This window comes from Gadus morhua, chromosome 9 (assembly GCF_902167405.1).
Source record: "Gadus morhua chromosome 9, gadMor3.0, whole genome shotgun sequence".
NCBI lineage: Eukaryota > Metazoa > Chordata > Actinopteri > Gadiformes > Gadidae > Gadus > Gadus morhua.
Window position 1 is genome coordinate 16,467,076 of NC_044056.1, and position 13,727 is coordinate 16,480,802.

The window sequence follows — 13,727 nt, forward strand, 5'->3', positions numbered from 1 at the left end:
TGTGACACATTATATGCATTCATTACCTTGTAATGAATTCATGAATGCCTAAATGCAGTCTGCATTTATTCAAGCGATATAATTTTCTTTTTAATTTACAGAGTACTTGCTCTGCCCATCTGTTTTGTTTTTTTATAAGTATGTGTTTTGCCAAATCCAGGGTGTCCTAAAGGTATCCAACCCAATGTCCTTTAATATCTATTTTTTCTTTTTACTGATGGTCATTTCTTTAGAACATCAAGGTTTACCCAAACCCACAAAAGTTGGCCATTACCTAAAAGCTCTGTTATTATAACATTGCTTTTCTTTATCAATTCATACATAGCGGGGGCCTGATTAACTTTACATTGGACTATATTTTGATAGCGATTGAAACACAGATGCAACTCAGCTTAGACTGCATACTAGGATTGAGTTTGAGAAACAAATCTGTGTGACACCAAAGGATTTATTCGGTTCCAGTTATGGAACCGAATAAACTGTTTTTCCATTTAACTAATAGACATCTCTGGAGATAAACACACACACACACAAACACACACACACACACACATACACACACACACACATTGACAGACCTTGGGTACAATGCAAAATAGAGTCCGGAGGGAATATTCTATTATGCAAACACTACGTAATTGGCAGAAAACCTCATGGGGCAATTGTAGAAAGGAGTGTTACGTTTTGTTTTTGCATTCTACCGCACCTGATGACAAAAGGCAATTTCAATATGTGTACATAAATATATTATTAATCCCATCTTGGATGGAGCCATTGTTAATGAGCTGTTGTTTGCTGTTACCTTGGTAACACCAATACATTCAGAATCAGAATCAGAGCAAAGCTGAGGCTCCATCGACTGATCCTGATCCTTCGCACTCTTAATTTTAGCCAAAATCTCCTACTTCTGCTAGTACCTCAAACTTTAAAGAAGTGTATTGGTTCCTATTATGACAAAAAGTGTAAAAATGTTTATTTAAATATGTGACAAATCACACACAGTTCAAACAATGGATACTTTAGCATTCTCATTATTTTCTATCCTTCTAATTAAAAAAAAAAGGTTTTGTCTATTGACCCCAGATTCTGGTGTAGGAAGAGATAAATATGGCAAACCATTAGTGAGTCCTAGGTCATTGAAAATCAATATGTTCAGCCATGCATTATGGAGCTTCAAGTGCCTGCTGAAAGCTGCAATCTGGAGGGCTAAGGAATCAGTCATATTTTACTTCATATCTAAAAGTATATAGTTCAAATCTATACGTTCAGTTCTTCATATCAACATACTTTTTTAATTCAAATCAAAATGTTTTGTCGTCAAATAAACACAACATGACTTCAGCTGTGTGTCTATGCAGTTTTATGTTTCTAGTGTTTCTGGACACAAATAAGCTGTATTTGTCTTTGAACTGTTTACAAGGCTGACTGGTGTTCTTTGGTATGAGTGTGCTGTGAGTACCTGCAGCACTACAGGAGCGTTTGAAGGTAGTGCTGCAGGATGCTGATATGAATGCTGTATGGGCATGTGGGGAAATGGATAAGCAAGCGATTTGAGGAAAAGTGCAGGGGACAGCAAGACTGGCAAAAATAGTCGAGTTTGCACTTTGAGTTGATCAGGGAGGGATTAAGTATTGAAAATACAGTCTGCTAGTTCATGGATTCTGGAGATTCCTCTTCAATCATTAAGCCAACTCTAGGCCAGTGGAAGCTTGCAGTTAGGATGACATAATCAACGTTGTCGTCATCATCAACATCACAAACAACAGCCACTACCCCCCCCCCCCCCCCCCCCCCCCCGCCACCCCAAACCCCACAAGAGTGTTTTTAGTTCAGCCCACAGGTGGCGATATTTTGGTATACGATGACTTCGGTGACGGCGTCAAAGACAAACTGGATGTTGCCGGTGTCGGTGGCGCAGGTCACGTGGGAGTACACCTCTTTGTTCCCGGGCTTGTTTTTCTTCTCGTACTCCTGCCGGATGTATTCAATGCCCTTGAGATAGTTGTTGGGGCCTGAGAGACAAGGGGAGGGGCATGGGGTTAAGATATCAGAGTAGGCAGTAGCCATTGGGTCCCATCCATGGAACCAAACATAAATTTGTGTTATTCTAAAAAAATATTTTCTTAGGGTCAGTAAGAGACAGTACAGCTAATTAGCTAACAGAAACAGCCCTGGTAAGCATGATTTCACAGAAAACTTGTATATACTGTAAATATCAGTACCACACATTAACAAACCTTAACTAAGGGAATGATTTTGAACTTCTTATTCTATGTTTGTATTGATCTATTCTTACTACGACTACATATATATGTCTGAGAAAGATTGACTACGGGCCCATCATAAAGAACAGCATTAAAAAATGCCTCATGCTTTGTGCAAACTGCTGGTGGAGTGGGGCTGAGTGCATTTTTGCCTTTTAAACTGTCTTAAAATTAAAAACAGTTGACAAGACGCCATTCCATTACAATTCCTGACATACTTAATGAACTATCCTCCATACACTACCAGAATCAACCTCTTGCGGTTGATGGACATTTTGTTATGTCCTTCGTCCCTTGACTAGGGGCTCAGCTCCGCTCCCAATTTTGTTGTTGTTGCTCTGACATGTTAGCCTGGTCCTACCAGACTCTCGTACTTCATTTCATTTGTACAGAGAGTCTGGACCTACTCAATTGACAAACGTTAACTCACTTGAAGGCGGTTGACAGTTTAAAACTATTGGATCTGCCCAGTGCCACTCACTCTGTACACAAACCAAACACTGCGTGAAGATGTCCGTCAACGAGAGCAGACTTTAACGTCATTGTTCTCAGCCACTCCCTCTGTTCGCTGATTGGATGCAGAAAATTTAGACGGAGAAAACCCACTAACATACCGCAGACCCAGACTTAGTACTGAAGGGAAATTCAAATTGAGCGGAAGTACTTTGGCGAGCGGAGCCAGGCTACTGACATGTATATCACACATTGAAAAACAGCCTGACCTTGACCATCGCATCATAACAGTACCTTGGCATGCTTCTTATGTGCCTTGTTATGGTGTTCTCCACATACAATCCAGTGGTGGATGATGCATTGTGTTTCATTTATGTCTGTTATTTCCACACCAGAATCAGAGTGGAATCTGGCCAGGTGCAAAGGATGAGGATGAGGAAGCAAAAGGAGAGAAACAAGGAAACCCATGTGGAATCCCACGCTATTACTCTCTCTCTGCTCCTCTCATGTGGATTTTCCCACACTGTCCCTTTCACAACTGCTATCTCTCTCTCTCTCTCTCTCTCTCTCTCTCTCTCTCTCTCTCTCTACTATTACATTGAACCACTCTCTACCCACATTTGTTTGGTCTTTCTCTGGCCTTGTTTCACATTTTAGAGGTTTGTGTTTCCACCGTGGCTGGAGGGATTCCTTCCTGTTTGGCAGTGCTGCCCCGGTTGCTCTCCAGCTTATCCCGCTGTGTATAATCTTCCCAGCTCTCTATGCATCATGTCCTCTCTCCCATGCATTTCGTTCCTCACATTTTTGGCCTAATCATTTAATAGCAATACTATTAACAAATCATTCACATGTACTGTATTTTCAAAGCTTTACCTTTCTAGGATGGGTTTTATAACTGTTCCTGAACCTAAACATATTGGCATGTTTCTGTATTGTCACCTACTATAAGCCTGTGAAATGACACAACCCTTTAACCAAACAGCAAAGTTTAAAGTTCTTCTGAATGTGCTCACGTCAACGGAACTTTACAGAGTGCTGCTGTGAGCCACTAGACAGTTTTAAACTCCAACGGATCACTCTCATCATTACGTACCAGGGTACTCAGGGAAACAGATTGCAAGAGGTGACCCGCAGATCTTCTTCTCAAACAGATCCTTCTTGTTGAGGAAGAGGATGATGGAGGTGTTGGTGAACCACTTATTATTACAGATGGAGTCAAACAACTTCAGAGACTCGTGCATACGGTTCTGTGGGGAGAGGGGGGGGGGGGGGGGCAAAGAAGTGTGTTTTAAAAGATATCCTCAAAACGTCACAAGTTGAAACAGTCTCAAACTATGCTGACAGGCAGGAAAGCACAAACACACACGTATACATTTTGCACAATCAATGAGTACAATGCAGATGTGAACACATAAATCAAGAAATTGAAAATTATAAGCAGAACAGAATCTGAATCTTTTTTAGCAAGTTGGAGTGTAAAGTAATTCGCATCTGCATTGCATTGCCTTTGTGGGCGTGTGACGTGTGTGTGTCTACGTGTGTACATGAGTGCGTGGTGTATTAGGAGCCATGCTGTTAGTCCTGAAATGTGTTAACACAAGTCCATCAATGAATGTGATCAATCAAGTATAACTAACTGTATGATATGTATGATATCAGGTAATGCATCATAATAATTATTAAACACATTTCATTCATATTCTAGTTTTTTTTATTATTAGTATTTGTATAAATTGAAATGACTAACAGGTGCTGATAGGTTAACATTCATTTAATGTTGTTATAAAAATGTCTAGCTATATCAAAAATCTTCAACCTATTGAAACTAACTTGGTTGCATACTGAGAACTATTAAACTGTTCACAGCGGAAAAGTCTAAAATCAGTCAATCAAAGTCATTAATTTAGCTAGATTCAAGAAAAGAAAGGATACACTACGTGAACAATACAACACACATGAATACACCTCGATATGGCTTGCTGTCAACCATTGCCTATCAATGAGTTTCATACCTGTCAGGTGGAGCTTCTGTAGCGGATCTGACTGCTGATTGGTTAGAGAGGACAGTCGACGGGAAGAGTGACAGGAGAAATGTGAAGAGCCAAAGATGCTGGAGGGCGGAATTTAGAGCAGGAACGGAAAAAAACGCAAGAGATCCAAACCCATGGTCCAACGTGCATGCACGGGTGCACTCGCGCGCACACATAAACACACACGCACACACACATCCAGACACACGATGTAGCCCACCTCCACGCAGCTGACAGAAGACATAAAGACAGGCAAGAGTACTTCAACCACACAGTGTACACCCAAAGCAGATATCACGGTAGAGAAATATAGCAATGTTGGCATGGAATTCTGGCAATATTTAATTCTCGTAGTAGATTTCTAAATCCTAAGGCCAAACCTAAACCTTGACAACATTTAACCTCAGGGATGTGTATTAGTGAGTAATTCTTGTCTATATTCAAACAGTTCTTTCAATTGGAAGATGATTGAAATAGATGATTGCCGGGGCGCCCCGGTGGCTCATCGAGCGTGTACCATTAAGCCTTAGTCTTTACAGCAACGACCCGGGTTCGATTCCTGCCCGTGGTCCTTTGCTGAATGTCCTCCCCTCTGCCTCCCCATACCTTTCTTTCTATCTCACTGTATCCTAAGCATAAAAAAAGGACTCCCTGCAGGCTGAAAACAACATATTTACTCACTAAAGCCCTCATCATACTGAAATGTCACCATCTCTTTTGATGCTGCCATTTTGAATTGAATTGAAGTAATTCCGTTTGTTGTAATGTATTACGCTCTGCTGCACCCTCTGGTACAGGGCATCCATTTTACTGCATGCCCAGGGCAGCAGACAAGCATGTAGCGCGCTAGATTTCTAACCGCATTACACCACACAATTACATAGAAAACAAACTGTTTCATACTCTTTGGGTGCCTTTGTAGTCAAGTGTACAAAGGTTAGAGTGAGAGTTAATTTGTACATTTTGACAACAACGATTGGGAAAGATTGGGATTAGGATTGGGATAGATAGATAATGACTATACTATTTTAAATCTCCCTCTATTTAAACATAGGATTCATATTAGCACAATCAGTGCCAATACTCATTTAGTTAATTATTTTATCCATGCATCGTAATGGCAATGTCTAAAGGAATGCTAACATGCTCCTGGTTTGATTTGGATGCAAAGGTCAGGCGTAAAATTGAATAAAAAGCCTAACAATTGTTCCCATCCTGGATGAAGTATGTTGTGCTTAAGAGCGAGCAAGTAGTGAGAAAGAAAGCATAACGAGAGAGAGAGATGGAGAGAGAGCAAGAGAGAGAGAGAGAGAGAGAGAGAGAGCGCGCATAAAATATAGAAGTGAGAGCAGTGAGTGTACTTGTGTGTGTGTATTTGTGTGTAAGTGTCAGGAGGGAAAGATTGAGACTTAGAAGGGGATGGAGGCGGAGGCTGTGCGTTGCGGTGCGCGCTGGGTGTGGCCCCTGCTCACCGTGGTCTCGTCTTCGTGCAGCACCTGGTCGTAGCCACTCAGCGCCACGCAGAAGATGATGGCCGTGACGTCCTCGAAACAGTGGATCCACTTCTTCCTCTCCGACCGCTGGCCTCCCACGTCAAAGAGCCTATTGACCCCCACACACACACACACACACACACACACACACACACACACACACACACACACACACACACACACACACACACACACACACACACACACCAACACACACATACAAATGCAAAGGTACACCCACACACATGCACAATTTTAAAACCTGCAGGGATTTGTTAAGTCCCTAATTGCGATCTCTGCGGTCGATTATGAAACACAACAACAAACCAGAAACATACACGTATGCGTATTTTTTACAACAATGTTTAATTAACGACACAGAGCCTGTGTTTGGGTGTGATTGTGTGTGTGTGTGTGTGTGTGTGTGTGTGTGTGTGTGTGTGTGTGTGTTTGTGTGTGTGTGTGCGTGTGTGGGTGGGGCGCATTACAACAGCGAAAGTGTCTGTATTACGTAATACCTTCTTTAAGCCTAAAGGCGTTTCATGTCCAGTGTTTCATAAACACTGGATGCCTTCTCATTTGTGTCTTAACATCACCTACATTTACACAGGAAATTATGAAATCCTTGTACTGATACGAGTATTACTGCAGTGGAGCTGATCCAGGTATTTTTAAGTTCTTAAACTGGGAGTGGGAAAAGAATGCATGCAATGCTTTTGCTTGAAGCCGCTTGTTTAGTCCATGTATGGTGCACTGGTATTGTGTATTCGTGTGTGTGTGTGTGTGCACATGGTGTGTGCACGATCCGAACACAAGCCACCCCCACCCCCTCATACACAAACACAACGCAAGGCTTCCAGTAAAGTGTAGCGGATGTGAAACTGAAGCAATATTGCGGCCTAAACACAGAGCATTTCACCGCCTATTCTACAGTATGATTTTTTTTAGCAATTGTAAACTACTATTTTCTTTCATTTGATTGTTTTTCACGTTCCTGTGTGCGTGTGTGTGTGTGTGTGTGTGTGTGTGTGTGTGTGTGTGTGTGTGTGTGTGTGTGTGTGTGTGTGTGTGTGTGTGCGCGTGTTGAGCCTGAGATACATATCCAGAACCTGAAAAATGCTGACGCGGACATCGGTGGAAAGATTGTTTTTTAGATCTGTGTGTCTGTGTGTCCCACTCAAGCTGTGACAGTGGAGAATAGGGGGTTGCATTATGGTAATGGAGCAGAGATTGCACCTGGACCCCCCCCCCCCCCCCCCCCCCCCCCCCCCCCACACTCCACACACACACACAAACAGCTCACTGCTGTAACCGATCAGGTTCTCATTAAAATACAGGGGAGATTCATGAATACAGAAACGCTCTATAAGAATTGTTCAGTTGCATTGCTCCCTCTCTATAATTACTGAGTGCAGATGATTGTTGAGATGGCTGGTTTGGCCGGTATAGAAATAGTTTCAATTTTATACTTCAGCTAGCTTACACACTTTAATGTGTTGCACTTTAACATGTGTGAAAGGCAGTTTACATTTTATTCATTAATAACTGACGTGGACGTCCCCCTACAGAGAGGCCTATAGCACTTTAAACTGACAAAGTGCTGGATAAAAGCAACGATGATGCATTATTTATATTCATAACTAACATATCTAATTTGCATCTGTATTTTTATCCGTCCTTAAAGCGTACTTACCGGAAGTGGAGGTTTTTGAAGGTAAAGTGAGTCTCGACAATGCCTGTGGTCTTCACTCTGGTCCTCAGAATGTCCTGCTCTGTCGGCTGGTAGTCTGCCGCACCAATTCGATCTAGGCTGTCTAGATAGCTGCACACACACACACACACACACACATACACACACACACACACACGCACAGAGAAGAACAGAGAAGACAGTATTAAAGTTGCGCAATCCCCTCCTGTCATGCTTTAAAACGTGAGAATGTACAACGGATGCATGTGGTGAGTGTTGTGCCGCATTCTGGTATCTGTACATCACCCAAATTTTGGGCAAATGGGTTCTACACATGGGTAGTGGTATGAGGTGTGAAATCCCTCCCCCCCCCCCCACACACACACACACACACTCACCATGCAAAGCACTTAGGTTGTCTTGAAAAGTGCTATATAAATCCAATGAATTATTCTTAGTCTTATTATCATAGATGAATCTGTGTCCTTCTTTGTACTGGGCTGCTGGGAAGGCCTATAGAGGGGGGTATTAGCGAGTCATTCACACATCCTTCCACCAAGCCTGATGGAGCAGCGTGAAGCTTTTTTATGGACTTTTATAGAGAGTGAGAAATGCAGCACTGGTGCATAAAGAGTCTTTAGAGAGAGGGCTGCAGGGAGGCGTGTGCAGAGAGCTGGTAGTACATGGAGACATACAGGGACAGCACCACTAAAATAGTGCTGCATTTTGGATGCAGTACTACTATCCCTCATACATACACACGCACGTGGATACACTCAAACGCACGCATGCACACACACACACACACACAAACACAAATGCACACACGCACGCACACACACACACACACACACACACACACACACACACACACACACACACACACACACACACACACACACACACACACACACACACACACACACACACACACACACACATAATGAAGGTAGTAAATGACTGTAATGTGGAATGGATTGAGAGACAGAGGCATTTTCTGAGCAGTTTGTGACCCGAGCCGTCCTCATAACCCAAACATGTGATGGATTTGACACTATAATGTATACGTATTCCTTTTAATAAATCAAACTCCCATGAAAGTACACAAAGAAAATCTATCAATAATAGTCCAATAGTTACCACCGAAGGAATACAGTGATTATGGGATCATGTCATGGCAATGAGGTAATTGGCGGTATATATCACTGCCAAAAAAATGTGTATTTCTTTTTCGGCCAATTGGGCGGAGCCAACCTGGGCAATTGTGGTTATTTATACTTTTCCAAACGGGACGCAGACATCAACACAGACAAAGCTCGCTGCAATAGTTAAAGTGAGAAATGCAAAATTGGTCAGGAGAACACATCCAACCTTAATAAACACCTGGTCAAACACAAAACATATCTGAAAGCTTTAGCGTATTTAATAGCCCCGTAGCAAAGGTTATCAAGCCTGCTGCCAACAAGGAATTAGAGTAACCCTCTGTGTAGTGCGAAACGGAGACATCAACAACTTCTTCCACAATCATTAGGTAACTCATCTACTAGTTGTCCAAGTTATGTGATGATACGATGTAACTGGGCTTTTTTCACTGGTGCCCCGACTAGCCAATAGGGGTCGCTAATGCAGTGACCAGGAATCAAACCATTAGAGGCCTGCCTTAGCTCATGTAATGAACACAGATACTGTAGGTCCATTATTAAGAACATAAACACAGTTTGCTTTATAGACAGAAGCAGTCTTACAACACTGTAAACAACAAGCCAATAAATACTTTGTGCCAATTTCTGTCGGCTTCCTTTCTAAATCTCATTGGCCAAGGGGCCGATGCTCCGTGGCCCGGTGGAGAACCCCTGGGCTAGAGCACGCTTCAAAAAGCAGGTCACAACCGCAGGTAAGCAGTGTGTGGGGGAGGTCACTGGCTTTCGCATCCACTCCTGGCTGATCTGGAAGTGCTCTACCTTTAAGGCAGACTTTCAATGTAAAGCAGGCACACACCCAACGCGTCAGGCAGGCAGCGTCGTGAAGTAGAAAGGACACAAGTCGGAAGATTCGATTTCAGGTCCTGTATATGTGGAGGGTGGTAATGAAGGTTTACAGTAGTGCTGGATGCTTTAGAGTGGCTGTACGCAGCACGGGTGTGAGTTCTCTCATTGGAACCACAAACACCCTGAGTATCAGTTAAGTCATACGGCTGAAAAGGCTGTTTGTATACTGAGCAAAGTTGCATTAAAATTTCAATGCCGCCCTAGTGCTATTCAAGATAAGATAAAATCACACACAAGCACTATTCTGGATGTGTATGCGTTTAGGTATAGTTCTGTGTGTGTATGCACACGTGTGTGCGTGAGTGTGTGCGTGCGTGTGTGTTTATGAGAGGGCTAGACAGAAAGTGTCTATCTGAGACAGGAAGTGGTGGCTTCCTGTTCCATGTTTGGCAGAGAGCTGCTCTTGGGCTCGACGGAGTATCCTCACTAACCCCCATGTCCAAAGTTTGACTTAGGTTAAACCAATTCCAGTAAACCAGAAGGATGTGTATCCTACCCTAGGCTGTATTTGACTCCTCTGCCTTGGTTGGCAGAACGCTCCATGGGCTCCATTTATACTCCTCGCTGTCAGTGGGAAATGGCGTTTCAATTAATATCTTATAAGGAGTAGTCAAAACGACATATGTGTTGGAGCGGTCGATGGAAACAACCGAATCATTGTGTGGGCCCCTCATCACAATGTTTCAGTGCAAAAGTTGGCCAGCACATTAATCATCACAGAAGGCATTATCCAGGGCTTTCTACCTCTGCATAGTCAGCCCTAGTCAGCCCCAGTCAGCCCCAGCAAAGCACCATAGGCCAGGGGTTTAACCAGGGGTATTGAGTGGAGTGAAAGGCCGTGGTGGCTGATGATGAAGGTCAAAAAAATAAGCTGAAGGTGTTCAATAAAGCACTTTGGCTTCCAATAAGCAGCACGTCTTGCTGATTGCTGCCAAGCTCATGATACGCTCATAGCGTGACAATGTGTGGCTGTTCAACGGAACGACACTGATTCTTAATGAACCACATTGACTTTGCAAACGTTACAGGCCTCACGATAAACCTATATCTAAAACACCAGAACACAGCTCACTTTGTGTTTTCTCTCTATGCCTCATGTGTGCAAACATGAAAAATGAATCCCTGTGATGTGCCCTCTCTAAAGTGGAATTGATGGTAACTGTGGTGCCCCTTTCATTAAGTGCGCCGACGGTCTAGCACACTCATGGTATTTGTAGCCTGTGTTTTCCTGAAGCGCTGCTGTGGACAAGCAGGTCATAAACCCCCACAGAGCCTCAACATTTCAGAGCTGTAAAACACGTGACAAATAGCTGGATGTATGAAAAGGTCATTTTTGTGTCAGCTCGTGCAGCAAATACACTTTAACCCTGTCCACTTCCAGTCTACCTGACAATGATAACAGTCCGGGTTGGCCTGTAAAAGAGTACACCAGAGGCTCAGGATGACAGAAGGGGAAGTGTATGTGTGATTCAATTAGCCTCGATGGATGTCCTGGTTCTACGGCCAGGCTTTTGTAATCTAAAGGTTGTGTTTGTGTGCGTGTGTTTGTGTGTGGGATGGAGGGTCTTGATAAATGTAAGGTGTAGGACGGCAGAGTGTAGGATTATTTGTTGCAATTGAACAATTTAATGAAACAGATTTCTTTGCATCAAAGTCATTGTTAGATATCAAAACTATATAACTATATAAACTAATATGAACTACTACATTTTGATGATTTGGGTGAATCAATGTGATGACCCTGCCTAAATAAATATATGAATGGGTCATGTTTGGTTGTGCTGTAGCAGAGGAAGCACTTGAACCAGATAATATCAGACTTGTTATGAAGAAAGGTGTTGATAGATATGATCTGAGACAGAATATGAGCGTTAGGTGTGAATTTGAAATCCAACTTTATAACGATATCAAGAAAAAATAGGTTTCAGTCACCCCCCCCCCCCCCCCCCCCCCACGCTCGCACACACGCACGCACTCACACACACGTCACAAAGAGAGAAAGCCAGACATACAAATGGACAGACAGGATGTTGTTTTCATGATGCAAGAGGCACATAGAGATGAATTAATCCTTCCTCAGACATACCCCATCCTTTTCTTGCCACGCTCCACTCTTTCGGGCAGATGCATTGCTCAAAATTATATTGTCACATGCAAACATTGCACTTTTCAGCGATACTTCCATGCAACCGGTTAAATCTACCTTCTCTATCGCTTGCGCTCACTCCATAGCTCACTACCTTTCTTAAATTTCACTCACTCATTTGTACAACACACACCACTTTTTGTATAGATGGTCCATATTCCTTCTCATATGACCATCTATACAATTTGTATATTTACCCCCCCAGGGGTCTCTCTCTCTCTCTCTCTCTCTCTCTCCCCCCTCCAACCACGCTTCCGCAAACAGCTGGATAGTGTGTGTGGGGATGTAATGAAAGCACGCACGCACACACACACAAACACAATTACGTGCCAGTTAACAATGACGAGAAGCGTCTGACGAGGAATCCTTGGTAATAAAATGACGTACTACTGCGCAGAGTCGTTGAGCTGGTACTCGCGGGCGCGGCTGAAGCACTCCTGGATGCCCGCGTCGGACCACAGCCGTATCATGGCCCCGGCCAGCTCCGGGGAGTAGGGCTCCGTGTCCTCCATGCGGCTCACCACGTCACAAACCATCTTGGAGTCCGCCTGTCATCAGAGAGAGAGAGAGAGAGAGAGAGAGAGAGGTTTTGGAGGTTAGCCTGACTAACGTACCGGTATATCTGGCTCACGGACAGCCTAAAGGTAGTTACAGGACATTTGGAATCTAACCCAGAGTATTTTCGCGAGGAGTCAAACCCTAATACCGCTACACTAGACGAACCTGCACATTAGGGGAATAGGACTGACAAGAGGAGGAGGTAGCAGATAGTGAGGGTGTGGTGGTGGAGGTGGACAAGTGACGATTGAAGGCGAGAGAATCAGTGCATTAGAAGTGTATTGTATCTTGTGTATTGTATTTTACATTACAAGACCATACATGAAAGTATTTTTTTGCAATATAGCAGAGATATTGATTCATTGGGCATTTTATTTCAATCTATTTACATAATAAACTGGCACAAGCCAAGTCTTGTGTTACTTGGCAACAAGAACGGCAAAAAAAATAAAAGCAGGAACTCAGAAGGAAAGAGAGCCATCGGCGGCTCTCTGTAGTGATACTTTAAAGGCACGGTACTTCAGGGGTACTGTAGTACTCCATCAGTAGAATATGTTTGTTTTGTGTGTGACAAAACAGAATGGTCACATTGGAAAGCAAATACACAGGCCATATATTGATACTGAAATCAAAAATAGTCATTATTAATAGTCCACAAACTGGCTTTGGGTCTGCAGTAGCGTTCAAAATAGAACACATTGGTGCGTTTGATCGCAGACCACATGATCTGCCTTAAGCACCCCAGTGGATTATTTATAGAAAGCAGAGCTAATTGATAATCATTTTTAGAACAAAAAACGTATTTAGATTTTTCCCAGAGCATATTTATGCGGACAGTTGAATTAGTGCGCGTGTGTGTGTGTGTCGTATTGTTGAGTGCGCATCGCTTATGACTCAGCTGATGAAAAATAATTAACATTATGCGCAGAGGGTAAAGAGGCCACCCTCACCGTTCACCTTACCTTGACCCTGATGGAGCTATCCATCTCCCCCTCCCTTCTACAGCCCCTCCATCACTCACTACCAGCACATCAATAGTCCCCTG

At 43.1% G+C, this 13,727-nt stretch overlaps 1 protein-coding gene across 3 annotated transcripts in view; it reads right to left on the reverse strand.

Moving 5' to 3' along the window:
- gnao1a (guanine nucleotide binding protein (G protein), alpha activating activity polypeptide O, a) overlaps positions 1-13,727 on the reverse strand; it is a 67,732-nt gene that overhangs the window by 8,200 nt on the left and 45,805 nt on the right. The window contains exons 4-8 of one of the 3 annotated variants that reach the window (XM_030366890.1): positions 12,512-12,672; positions 7,934-8,062; positions 6,220-6,349; positions 3,811-3,964; positions 949-2,012 (exon numbers count right to left, since the gene is read on the reverse strand). In XM_030366890.1, coding sequence (XP_030222750.1) covers positions 1,825-2,012; positions 3,811-3,964; positions 6,220-6,349; positions 7,934-8,062; positions 12,512-12,672 — 762 coding nt within the window. In that variant the 3' untranslated portion in view covers positions 949-1,824. Of the gene's footprint in view, positions 1-948; positions 2,013-3,810; positions 3,965-6,219; positions 6,350-7,933; positions 8,063-12,511; positions 12,673-13,727 lie in introns of those variants that run through there. The other 2 variants (XM_030366892.1, XM_030366891.1) reach the window with 2 other exon arrangements.